Source organism: Monodon monoceros, unplaced genomic scaffold, assembly GCF_005190385.1.
Source record: "Monodon monoceros isolate NGI ecotype Baffin Bay Population unplaced genomic scaffold, NGI_Narwhal_1 Super_Scaffold_14, whole genome shotgun sequence".
Taxonomy (NCBI): Eukaryota; Metazoa; Chordata; class Mammalia; order Artiodactyla; family Monodontidae; genus Monodon; species Monodon monoceros.
The window spans coordinates 69048003-69061370 of NW_021703770.1; the positions used below are offsets into that span (position 1 = coordinate 69048003).

General features: G+C 43.1%; 1 protein-coding gene across 6 annotated transcripts in view; it reads left to right on the top strand.

Annotated features, from left to right (window-relative positions):
• The window catches only part of CA8 (carbonic anhydrase 8), a 212338-nt gene that overhangs the window by 116205 nt on the left and 82765 nt on the right, over nucleotides 1-13368 (top strand). For 3 of the 6 annotated variants that reach the window (XM_029222670.1, XM_029222671.1, XM_029222673.1), the window contains one exon: nucleotides 9178-9369. In XM_029222670.1, coding sequence (XP_029078503.1) covers nucleotides 9178-9369 — 192 coding nt within the window. Of the gene's footprint in view, nucleotides 1-7507; nucleotides 7901-9177; nucleotides 9370-13368 lie in introns of those variants that run through there. The other 3 variants (XR_003793518.1, XM_029222669.1, XM_029222668.1) reach the window with 2 other exon arrangements.

Below are 13368 nucleotides of genomic sequence, written 5' to 3' on the forward strand. Positions count from 1 at the left end.
AGATGGACTAATGCATGGTTGCAGAGTAGGGTTAATTTGGGAGCAAATCTCTTCAACACGGGATTCCAGCCACAGATTCCCTTTTCTATACCTAAGCAAAGTCTTTCTTTTTTTTTGCCACTCCACATGGCTGGTGGGATCTTAGTTCCCCAACCAGGGATTGAACCAGGGCCATGGCAGTAAAAGCATGGAGTGCTAACCACTGGACCGCCAGGGAATTCCCACAGCTGGATTGTTATGTTTGGAAATGGGATTCCAAGAGCAGAATAAAAATACCAAATTTCATCAAATCCCCAAAGCAGAGTCTTAAAGTTATACACAGAATGTACAACATAAAGAGTGAACCCTAATGTAATCTATGGACTTCTAGTTAATAATAATATATCATTAATATTGGCTCATCAATTGTAACAAATGTACCACACGAATGCAAGATGCTAATAATAGGGGAAACTGGGCTGACATGAGGGGGTAGGTGGCAACTGTCTGTACTTTCTGCTTAATTGTTTTGGAAAAAAAACTGCTCAAAAAAAAAGTCTATTAATTAAAAAAATGTTTCAGTTTTGTATGGCTCTTTTTCCAAGCTTCCTTTCTTAGCTTCCTTGACCCTTCCATTTTTGACCCTCTTGACTCCAGCTGCCAAGACTGGTCCAGCATACCTCCCTGTTTGCCCAGAGGCAGGGTGCATTAGAGCTGGAGTATGCATTTAAATTCCTGTCTGGTTCTTAACTGTTTTACAACCCACATTCTCCTGGTTGTGGAGACAGAGCACATTAGCTGAGTTCACCAACTCTGCAGGCAGTCAGTTTGGCAGTTCCGAGCACAGGTTCTAAGAGAGGCAGATCTCAGGTCACCCACACCTCTGTCTATGGCCACCGACAATCTCATCTGAACATGCAATGATATTTCTAAAGCTCTTATGAGACTTAAAGGAGACAGTCTATGGGGGATGCTTGACATAGTGCCTGGGACACAGTTAGTGCTGTTTCAGTTCTTTATGCTGCATAATTAACCACCCCAAAGCTTAGTGGCTTAAAACAATGATTTATGATTTCTCACAATTCTGTGGGCCAGGAATTCAGGCAGGTCTCAGACGGGCAATTTTTCTGCCCCACACACTGTCAGGTGGAGCCACTCACCTGGCTGCATTCGGCTGCTGGCTAAGCTGGGCTGGAAGGTCTCAGTCACCTGTGCCCTGGGCTGCTGCAGGTGTTGTCACGTGGCTGGCTTGGGCTTCCTCACAGCATGGCGGGCTTGGGGTGGTAGAGTTTCTTCCATGATGACTGGTTCCTAAGAGCAAAAGAGGAATCGGCCAGCCCTCTTAGAGGCAAAGCCCCAAACTGGCCCAGGGTCACTCTACCACTGTCTACTGGACAAAGCAAGTCACAAAGCCAGCCCTGATTCAAGGGAAGGGGAACCAGCCTCCCCTCTCGTGTGCCTACAGGACAGGAATTACAGCAGCCATCTTTGGAGACAACTGTAGTGCCCGAATATTATTTTCCTATGAATTGGCTTTGCCATTTTGCACAACAGGCATAGCGCATCTCCTACTGCCAACGGCATGTTGTAGGGCAGAGTGAGGCATCCCAGTTGCTGTGGGAACTGAAGTATGAGTCAGGCCAACAGCCTACTCTAACTTGGCCATTGCATCGTTTCTTCATGTCAAGAGGGCTCAAAACATTTGTTTTTTAAACCTATTTTTTTTTGGCGTAAAAGTCTCTGTATCCTTGAGGATAATTTTTTATTTTTTTGGCCATACCGCTTGGCTTGTGGGATCTTAGTTCCCTGACCAGGGATTGAACCCCAGCCCTCGTCAGTGAAAGCACAGCGTCCTAACCACTGGACTGCCAGGGAATTCCCTCAATACATTTTTAGCATTGTTGTTCTGTCAACAGTATGTACCTGCCTATCATTTACTTTGTACTTTATTTCACGTCATGAGATTATTTTGAGACTTAAAAAAAAATCACTAAAACAGAGACACACTATTTAAAGGTGTCCCTTTGCCCTTTTACTAACACCACAGAAAGCCTTCTATTAACACCACAGAAAAAGAAAAACTTGATCAAAAAGTGAACCCAGGCTGGCTTCTATATTCCAGTTTTTGCTGTTTGGTTTTCCTTTTCACTGGAATGTCTTTCTTACCTCACTTCCTTCTCTCTTCTGTGGGCAAAAGAACACTTATTTATCTTTTAAGACCCAGCTCACATGTCACTTCCTTTACGAAGCCCCTATTGACACACCTGCCACCAAGTGAACTTGATCACTCCCTTTTCCATGGTCCCACTGTACCCTGAAAGCGTCCACCTTAGCAATCGTAACTTTTTTTTTTGGCGGTACGCGGGCCTCTCACTGTTGTGGCCTCTCCCGTTGCGGAACACAGGCTCCGGACGCGCAGGCTCAGCGGCCATGGCTCACGGACCTAGCTGCTCCGTGGCATGTGGTATCTTCCCGGACCGGGGCACGAACCCGTGTCCCCTGCATCGGCAGGCGGACTCTCAACCACTGTGCCACCAGGGAAGCCCAGCAATCGTAATTTTTATTGCACTAATATATTGGTAAAGGCTGATCAGGTGGCACGTGGAAGCTAAGTCTTAAGTCCTACCATGAGGGGATACAAAGAGAAATAAGATGAACCTCTTGCCCTAGAGGAGCTCATTGTCTATTGGAGGAGGTTATACAACACGTACTTCAAACACAATCTTCATTTCAGGGCTAGAGATCTACACAGATTTATTATGAATGCACTTTAACCACTTGAGTGGGCGATTTCCTTTGGCAAACACTAGGAAGGCTCCCTGCATAAGGTTTTGCTTGTTATAAAGACAGATTGTGGAGCCATCAATATAATGATCTCAGACATCCCAGATTCAGCGTCTGTCATTTTGGTGCTGAAGGGGGCACTGGGCCCCAGACATAATTGGTGTGATCTCAGAGAAGTGAAGAGAGCTATGGCCCATGTCTACTGGAGGAGATGGGGGGTTTTCCATGGATGAGGGCTTTCTCATGGTGTGGTGAGGTTGTCAGGATCCCAGTTAGGGCCAGGCCTTCTAAGAAGTTTGCAAGGCAGAGATAAGTGCACTGCTTTAGGCTGTTTAGTTTCCTTACAGGTCAGAGAGGTACTTTTACTTTGAAAAAAAGACAGGTGCCAAAAAGCATTTGAGCCAATGAAGATTACCCTTGAACTCATCTTTACCTGAATGGCTACTCTAACAATCAGCTTTTGCTAGGTTATGCTGCTGTAACAAACAGCCCTGAAACCTCAGTGCCTTTTCAAAGGTTTATTTCTCACTGACATAATAGGTTGACTTTGGGGTGTCTGTGGTTCTGCTCTCTGCATGCTTTTTACTCCAGGATCCAGACTGACTGAAGGAGCAGTGCCTTTCTTGGACTGGGTCATTTTGGGGCAGAGAGACAAATATAGTGGTGGAATCACATAATAACTCCTAAAGCTTCTATTGGGAAGTGGTGCATGCACTTCTACTGATATTTACTTGGTCAAAGCTGTGAGGTACAATCTCACAGAAAGGGCCAGAGAATGACAGAAAAGATACATACGAACCTTCAAGTTGTGAACTATCAAAAATGCAAATGTACATTCCATCAATATCAGGCGTGAGTGAAATTGCAGCTTGCCCACTGTCTCCTATCGCTGACGGTCCTTCAGCTCTACCATCTCCCACCTCCTCTCCCTCCTCCAGCCCGTAACTCTACCTGCCTGTTCACTCGATGCCAGCCCCTGGATGTCAGCTGTTATACCGTGCTACTGTACTTTCCAAGGTACTGTACTGTAAGATTAAAAAGGTTTTCTTTATTTTTTGTGTTTTTTTAACGTATTATTTGTGTGAAAAGTATTATAAACCTATTACAGTATAGTACTATATAGCCGACTGTGTTAGTTGGCTACCTAGGCTAACTTGGTTGGACCAACGAACAAACTGGACTTAGGAACGCGCTCTCAGAACGGAACTCATTCATATGTAGGGGACTTACTGTACAATCTTCCACAGCTACACTGAACCCAAAGACTAAAAGTTGATGATTCTGAAGACAAGAGACCAAGAAGAGGTCAAACAAATTAGGTTGATAAATGCTACTCGAAGCAGGCAAAATACGAGATTAATCTGTTGCAGAAAGAAATATGAAAGAATCAGAACTTGCCTACTAAACAAAGCTTGAAACCTTCAGAAATCAAAATGTATATAGTGAGGAAAATTTTGACATCTATACTGACAAAACAAAAATCAGATTAGCGAACGTAACAACCAGAGAAGCATCTTACTTCAGACATGAGCCCACTGAAGCACACATTTTTTGAGTATCGCGGATGGGTCTTGGCAGGTCATAGAAGGCTCTCAGAGAAGAAAATGGATCGATGACAAGCACTTTCATGATTCAGCATCATTGGTCATGCCAGTAATCGTACTCCCTCCCTCACTGCCCACCAAAAAATCCTACTCATCTTTTATGGTGGGCCTAAAATGCTATCTTTTCCCAGAAACCTTCCTGGATCATTCCCTTGTGTGTGAATCGCGCCTTCCTTAGATGGTGATGGTACTTGCCTCTCTATTTAACATACTGCTTTTATTACACTTAATTATCTCTTCTCACCTCCTCACTCCCAAGACAACTGTAAATTCTTTAAGGGCACAAACAGGATTTTATTCATTCTGGGGTCTCCCACAACAGAGCGGTGCACACAAAGGAACACAATTCATTGTTGGTGAAGTTCAGAAATTGATCTGGTTCAAAGCTACTTGACATGCAAATATTAGCTCCATCCTTGAGGTGTTCCTAGAGCACAAGGTGTGCACAAGAAGGTAATGATCATTTATGACAACTCTAGGGCCCAAACTCATCAGTACAGTAAGAAAGCCTTGGGAAGGTAGATAAAGGGTGAGAAAAGATTGGGAGCAGAGGGCTGTGTAAGTGTGCGGTGCTGTGATATCTAGATTCGTTTGCTCCTTTTAGGTATTTCTATTTCTCTTTTCTTAGTATCGGATAGTAATTAGTTACATATATCTTAGTTTTAATAAATTGTTTTAGGATGTGGTTTGACCTCAGTTCTGCAAACACTAAAAGTGAGCAATATACAGTTGATTTAAGGAATTATCAATAAAAATGATACTAGGTTGAAATGCATTAAAATTATACAGAGGGATATGTGTAGTACTAATATTCATAATATAGAGCATGAATATTTTTAGACTCTCTGATACTGGATTTAGGTGTGCTTGTTCTATCTTGTAAATCAAAGCAATGGCCTATATCTTTGATCTGTGTGTTCAGGTTTTATGGCGACAGATATCTTATAATAACTAGAAATAGAAACTCCACCTTTAGTGATAATATAGTACAGCGATCTGAGAAGAGAAGGTCTTAAGGTGCTATTAATTAGCAGAATTCTGAAGCACACAGTCTCAAAGCAATTAAGCCTGTTAATTGAATATCTGGACGCATGGTGGAATAGCTCATATGTTGCTTGCTGGGCAGGTATCCTAGGCTTGCAGAGAGGAGTTACATTACACACATGATGTTGAAAAATTCACAAAGAACAAATATGGGTAAACATACGTTTGTCTAGTAGCTAACTGTATTTATGAATACATCGTGGGCTATATGCAAAATTGTCTATGAGTTGCAAAATTCAGGATTAACAATTCAATCTCTCAGCCTATCTGTTGTAGATACGGCGCACCATTTACTCATGGAAAACTGAGCTTTTCCCACAAGATTTTGCTGTCCTCTGGTTTGGTAAACATCTCTATAATTCATGTGATCCTTTAAATGAAATTGGTGGTCACACAGTGGTTGCAATCTAGCATCCATGCAGGTTTGGGGGCAAAGGGGAATGGACACTGCTGACGAGCTCAAGGTCACAAAGTGATCTGTCTTGTTCTCAGGATCCTGCCTGGGTTCCATGAGTTGCAGCATTTGATGAACGTGTGAACCTACTTCTAAAAAGAAACTCGATTGAAATTTTCAAGACTGTGAAAAAGTTTTCAAAAATGGAAAAAGAAATAAAATGTTCCTTTTAGAAGAACTTCAGTGGAAAGTGGTTAATATTTTGGGCAGTGCTTATTATTATTATTATTATTTTAGTGCTTATCATTTTTAAAGGCTATATCTTTAGGGTAGACCTCTGCTTCTGTCAATCCCAGGCTTACTGGGGTGCAGAGGAGGGAGGGTCCCCACTAAAGAACACCAAAAGGCAGTGAGTGAAGAATGAGTTTAGTCTCTCTCAAACTGTGTATCAGTCCTCTGAATGGTGGACTTTCTGGTCTCTGTGTTAAGGGAAAAGAGAAATTACAAGAATGCTTGAAATCCTCAAAGCTAAAGTTGACCAATAGCTTTTATCTATTTTGCTAAACATTCCAGAAAGCGGCAGAATTGGTTGAGTCCGCCCCTCCCCCCCACCCCCTTTAGTCCCAATCCATTTTCCGGAGAAATTTCTAATAGCCTATAAAGTCGTTTTTTACAAAAGTAGAGGGCTGAGTAGGCAGTGAGGGCTGGGAACACAGAAACTAAACATCTCCAACGTGAGCATCTCCATCCTTACACGAGGAGTTAAGCATTCATAAGGATGGTATCATTTAGAAACCCGCTACTCAACCTGCTTACATTTTGGTGCACATTAATAAAAATCTTACCTAAGGTCCAAATCTGAGCTTACTATGCACACAGACATTCTAAAAATGCGGGGTTAACCTGCTCTGAGTTAAAAGCTCTTGGAACAGGGGGTTGAAGTCATTCGCCCTGGATTGAGAAGCATATTCAAGAGGTGACTCTTTGGATCAGCAAAGTTCCTGTTTGTTATGTTATGTGTGCATTTCATTATTTACACGATTTCACCAGGTGATTGGGAGCTGTGTACACAGTCAGCTGCGCCCGAAGTTTTAAGCCAGGCTTAAAACTAAAACTAAACAGCCTTCCTTTACTGTCTTTCACTCCTCTTGCCTTTTTTTTTTTTTAATGGAAAAATTTCCCTAAAATTTCTTCTCTAGATTAAAATAATATTTTTTTCCTTGAGTGTTTTTAGGAACTATACGTTTCCTGGAAAATTTTCCATATTCGTTTCCGCTGGTCTCTAAGGATGAATTAAAAAGTAAATATTCAACGACTAAGATTCGGAGCGGGAAACTTTTTTTTGTTTTGGTACAGGGTTCTCCAGCCCTCTCTTTACTCTTATCCGGGGCAATTCGTGTCTCTTCTCCCCGACCCCTTTCTTTCTTTGTGGTATTTCCTGGAATAAGATGACAGTAAATTAGGGTAGGAAGACCCTGGCCTAGCCCCTGCGCACCGGGGTTGGGCGCGGGAGGCCGAGCGTGCGTGCGTGCGTGTGTGTGTCTAGGGGTGGGTTCTCCTGCTTCCGTGCGTTCGGCCCGTAGCCCCGGGGCCTCTTCGTGCGGTCCATCCCGGGCCCCCGCCTGAGCGCAGGAGGCGGTCCCTCCCGTGCCAGCCACGCCCCGGCCGGGTTTATAACTCGCCTGATCGCGCTCCCGGAGCCGCGGCTTCGTTCCCGCTCCGGCCGGACTCGGGCGCGCCCCCAGGGCTGGCCGCCCGACGACTCCCGCCTCGCGCCGCTCGCGCGCTCACACCCACGTTGCCCTTCACCGCACGCGCTCACACTCATTCTCGCGCGCTTGCCTCACGCACACAGGCGCGCTCCCACACGCGGGAGCGCTCCCACTTGCACGCGCGCTCCCACCGCCCTGTGCGCCGCCTCGCGCTCCGGAGCGCTAGCCTCGCAGAGGCGCAGGCACCGCAGGCGAGAGCGCCGAGGGGACCCACGGCCTCCCCATGGCTGACCTGAGCTTCATCGAAGATTCCGTGGCCTTCCCGGAGAAGGAGGAGGATGAGGAGGAAGAGGAGGAGGGTGTGGAGTGGGGCTACGAGGAAGGTAACCGGCCGCGCGTCGGGAGGTTGGCGCCGCTGGTGTCCCGCTGCTCTGGCGCGCTCGCCGCGCCCCGCGTCCGCTCTTTCCCACGCGCGTCCCCGACACTTGCGCACGCCCCCGGCCCGTTTCGGGGCACCAGGCGCTCCGGGGAGAGCGGGGGTGCCAGCCGCCGGCGTTCGCGTCGGGGAGCCCGGCCTTGCTGCCGGGCAGCGGTTGGCATCTGCCGCGGTCCGGAGGGCGAGCCTGAAGGCTGCGGCGGTGACATTTCCGTCTTGCGAGTAGCGAGAAGAGCCGCGCTGTGCTGTACTCAACACCTTGAGAATACAGCGTTAGTGAAACTATTAGTTTCTTTTAAAAAATGTTTTATTGGCGTATAGCTGATTTAGAGCGTTGTGTTAGTTTCAGCTGTACAGCCAGGTGATTCAGTTATGCATCTACATATAGTCATTCTTTTTCAGATTCTTTTCTCATATAGCGTTAGTGAAACTATTAGTTTCTTGCTTGCCTGCGGGGAGAAAGTATTTGAGCCACTGATCTTTTCTCTGAGGATGCTGACACCGATCAAGTCTTCCTCAGTTTTGAGCTGAATCAGTGGACCTGGCAAGACGGGGGCTGCCCTTTTAATAAAACGTTTAGTTTCCTAAATGTATCCCTGAAGATGTAGGACTCCTAACAGAGCTGACTACTGGTGCTGATGTTGGCTACATATATTGAAACAAACGTAGAGTTTACAACTTGAATTATAAAAATACGAAGAGTATTATGTATATAATACGTACATACAGGTATGCGTATATACGCATATGCACACTTCAGAATACTGTGTTCGCATTTCTGGTAAGGAGTGTTTATTCACTAGCAACAGATTTATGGTTTTTGGCTCTCACCAAGAATGCTGAGTGTTATAGGAATTTCCCAAGTACTGCACATAATTAAACTAATGAACAGAGGAAATTTTTGTGGTATCATTTTTTTTCTAATCACTTAAAGATCTAAATTTTCTAGAGCCATAAATTAGTACCTCTGTGTAGGCAAATAGAATATCTTATTAGTCTAGGACTTTGAATGTGTTATTTGATAACATTAGATCATTCAAAATATGAATGCAAAAATTCACACACATTATTATTACCATATTTTATCTGTAAAGGGACAGTAGTCATAACCTTCTTAATAATGGCAAGGATCATAAGCAGTGTTTAAACTAGTTTTCCCCATGTTACATTTTGCTGTAACTTATTTTTTCAGTCTGTTCTAAGTTTGCTTCCTTTTGTCCTCAGGTGTTGAGTGGGGCTTGGTGTTTCCGGATGCTAATGGGGAGTACCAGTCTCCCATTAACTTGAACTCAAGAGAAGCTCGATATGACCCCTCACTGCTGGATGTCCGCCTCTCCCCGAATTACGTGGTCTGCCGGGACTGTGAGGTCGCCAACGATGGGCACGCCATTCAGGTTATCCTGAAGTCAAAATCAGGTATTTTAGGTGTTTCTGCGTGCTTCTTAAACTAGAAGTTTATAGAGCTTGTGTAACCTTAAAGGTAGAACTAACGTAGCTCTGTTGTCAGGCTACCTTTATAGACTATAAAATGCATTTTTTAGGGGAATAATTTTCTGAAACATTTTTGGAAGGATGAAATGATGAAGGTGTCAGTTGGTTGTTCCATGTTGTGTGATGTTACTGGAACAACCTTAGTTGGTCAAATTCCAGCCCTGTGGAATTTGAGCAAAAGCATACACAAGTGTACCAAGCTGCATTTTGTCCTAAAGTGTTGATTAGCTTAACAGTATGTTCTAGATTGGTCGGTCTTAACAGTTTGCTGTATTTGTAGTAACCATTTTCCTTGGGACTGTTCAAGCAAAAAAGGTAACTACCTTCATCTCCTTTTACACTTACTTGGAGATTTTAGTTAGAGTGTTTAACTGGCATGAATTAATAGGGTTGGATTTTTATTTTTAAGAAAAATTCACAAGCTAACTTCCACTCAATTCATTACCGTTTGTTTTATTGAAATGTATAATTAACTGAAAAAAAGATTCTTGGGAGTACGTTGTCATAACATTTAAAGAGATTTCCCTTCATCTAAACTAAATTACTATTTTATGTTGATCTGCATATTTCTGTATATTTGTCATGACAGTGCTTGCAGTCTGTTTGGTGTGCTGAGCAAATAAACTTTCCATTTTAAACAAACAAAAAAATAAATCATGTAGATGATTATAATTCTCTGTTTTACTAACTTGTAAAACTAAAGATTCGGATTTATTGACATAATCTGACATTCAAGATAGACTTTCCAAATTAATTTTCTCTGCTAAATTAATATGACAAGAAGAATTTTAATTAATAGCAATCAAAAACAGCCTGTTAACTCAGCAAAAGATTTAAATGGCAAACAAAGCTCTTTTACTCATTTATTTTTTAACTCTCTTCCTCCCCTCTGAACCTATTTGAGATGGATCTGAAATGTTTTTTAGAAAAGCTGTTGGGTAATTACCAAGGAAATTGGCTTTTGGCTCAAATGTAGGAGAGAGGAGAGTGGAATATTTAAAAATTAGCATTAATATCTTGCTTTTCGTAGTGAATAGTAACTCTATTTCCCTCTTGGAGAGAATGTAAAATTAGGAGTACGTTGAAATACTAGGAAGCATTTGATAAACAGAGATCAACTGTACTCAAATTAATTCTGAATCGATAAATTTGATATTTCAAGCCATAAAATCTTTGGATTTATTATTAGGCAGGGCAGGTATTGATTACCAACTATGGATATTTTATTCATTGTGAATATTCCTGAACTTTAATTTAGAGTCTTCCCAGCTGCTCTGAGTCTAGTCAAGGTATGGGCGTCACCCAAAACAGCATCTAGGTGTTGTGTGGATGTAGTCAAAGAAGACAGCTTCAGATGTAAATTTGAACTTAAATCAGATTTTTTTGGGGGGGTTATCTATGATGGGACCTTATGTATTATTTATAAAATATATAGTAAAGTTATTGTATGCTGACTGTCCTGGCATAAAAAACATTTTAAGGTAATGTTGGTATTACGTTTTAAGGTTTATTGGTATGTTGACATGCTTTTTCACTTCTGGAAATAAACGTTTATATATCTATACAACTAACTTCCATTTCACATCAAGCATCATGGTGATTCAATGTTGGTTTGTATACAAATGGATAAGAAGGTTCTTGAGGATTCATATTGATGAAAACACAGTCGTTTAGAGCATCAGTGTAAATACGACATGGTGTTATAAAGTATCATGGGAGCATAGAGGAATGACTGAGTCCAAACGCTGTCAGTTAAGACTCTGTGTCCATTCCTGCTCGAAGATCAAATTTACTCCATCACATTGAGTTGACCATTTTCTTCTGGTAACTTCTCAAGCCTTCTCAACCTTTTCCTTGGCCCCCTATCGCCTCCCAAAACAGAGCCGATCAAGCAGTGTTTCGACTCTCCGCCCACTGGGTCCACCCTGACCGCCGAGGAAGAGCTGCCTGTATTTTTGTCTGGGTCTGATTTGACGTGCACGCTCCAGACCCCTTACTTCTGACTCCTTGGAGACCTTGCTCCTTCAGATGCCTGTCTCCTTTCTGCCAGTATAATCACTTCTTCATTGTTTCTTCCCTTTCAGTGTTTCTCCAAGCTTTGAAAAAAAGTAACCAAAAAAATCCCATGTCTGGACCAGCTTATTTATTTGCTTCTTAGCATATATAAGTTTTTCAAAGGAATGGTCTGCAAGCCCTGAACACCCTGTATTTCATTTATTTAATTCAAGCTTTATCTTTATCAAGATAGAATGTAAACATAATTTAAATAGTTGGCTAGTACTATATTTGTCTCTGCTTCTGGTTATAACCCACCCCTCCCCACTTAAAATTGTTTGCCTTGATTACGACCACTTTCATCTCTTAGCTGTTTTTCCTGCTGTCACTTCCACATTTCTTTTTTTTTTTTTGCCGTATGCGGGCCTCTCACTGTTGTGGCCCCTCCTGTTGCGGAGCACAGGCTCCGGACGCGCAGGCTCAGCGGCCATGGCTTACGGGCCTAGCCGCTCCGCGGCATGTGGGATCCTCCCGGACCGGGGCACGAACCCGTGTCCCCCTGCATCGGCAGGCGGACTCTCAACCACTGGGCCACCAGGGAAGCCCCACTTCCACATTTCTTAATAGCATATTTATACTGTCGTGCTTTGATATTTAAGATATCTGTGAACTCCCTATGATGGACGATGAGTCTAGCTCTCTTATTACCCTCCCCCATCGTGGGTTTGCCCCCCCATCGTCCCTGTGTACTTAAATTACAGTTGTTATTTAAATTAGCTCAGTGTTTTTATTATTATGACTGTGTAACTGTCATTTCCAGCTGAGACTATATTCTGTTTCCTTTATTGAATAATGTGGGGTTCCCCCCCGCGCCCCTGCCCGGAGTTGGTATATTTTTGTTTCTTTGGTTTTTTGTTTATCCATCATGATTTCATTTCCAAACTCTCTGATGTCTAGCAGGCACATCTTCTCCCAGGACATTCAAAAAGTCCTTCCAGTCCTCTCATCCATCCTTCCCCTCTTCAGCCCATCTGGACTGCCATCGCCCACAGCTCCCTGGACCTCAGGCCTAGGAAGTCCCTTGGCTTGTCTCTGTGTCCAATTCCATGTTTCCTGGATGATGAGACATCCTCTTTTTGAGGTTGTTCCCTCATTTCGGGGATTTGTTGGTTTACTCCCTCCTACAGTTCATCTCCCAATAACTTGCTGAGAAGAAGGGCTTGTGAGAGTAATTGTTTGCATACCTTGTGTGTCTCTCTGCTGGGCCCTTGGTGGGCCCTTTCAGTCAAGATAATTGTCTTTTATTTCTTAGAAATTTTCCTATATTATTTCATTGATACGTTTTTTTTTTTAAGTCTTTTTCTTCTACTTTCTGGTAGATTTCCTCAACTTCTATCTTTCTATTAAACTTCTAATCTCTGCTCTTATATTTTTAACTTCTAAAAAATTGTGTTCTATGAATTAAAGAAAATATGGCTACCAGTATTTATTTCATGATTATAGGATCTTTCTTCATTCTCTTCTGTATTGCTTTCTTTTCTGTTTCCCGTATGTCTCTGTTTTATTCTGGGATCCTTCTTCTGTTTGTTTTAGTGTCTCTGTTTTATGTTGGAGATTCTCCTCAGATATCCAGCAATCTTTGGCTCTCTGTTCATATTTAGGAATGGGTCTAAAAATTGAATCAGAGGCTCTGCACATGGGCAGGGATTGAGGTCTGGGGGATGTCACAGTAACACGGTTACATAGGACCAGGCTGTGTTGTTGGAGCAGCCTTTGTAGGTTTATGGATTTCTCTGAGGGAAGGGGTGTGATGGCTCACACTTGGCTGGCAGCATCTGGTTGTTGACCGCAGGAAAACAGTGTAACCAGAGGGTACATCTGTTACAGTTAATGAACCTGCATTGACAGCTGAACCCTCAGCGCCCAAGT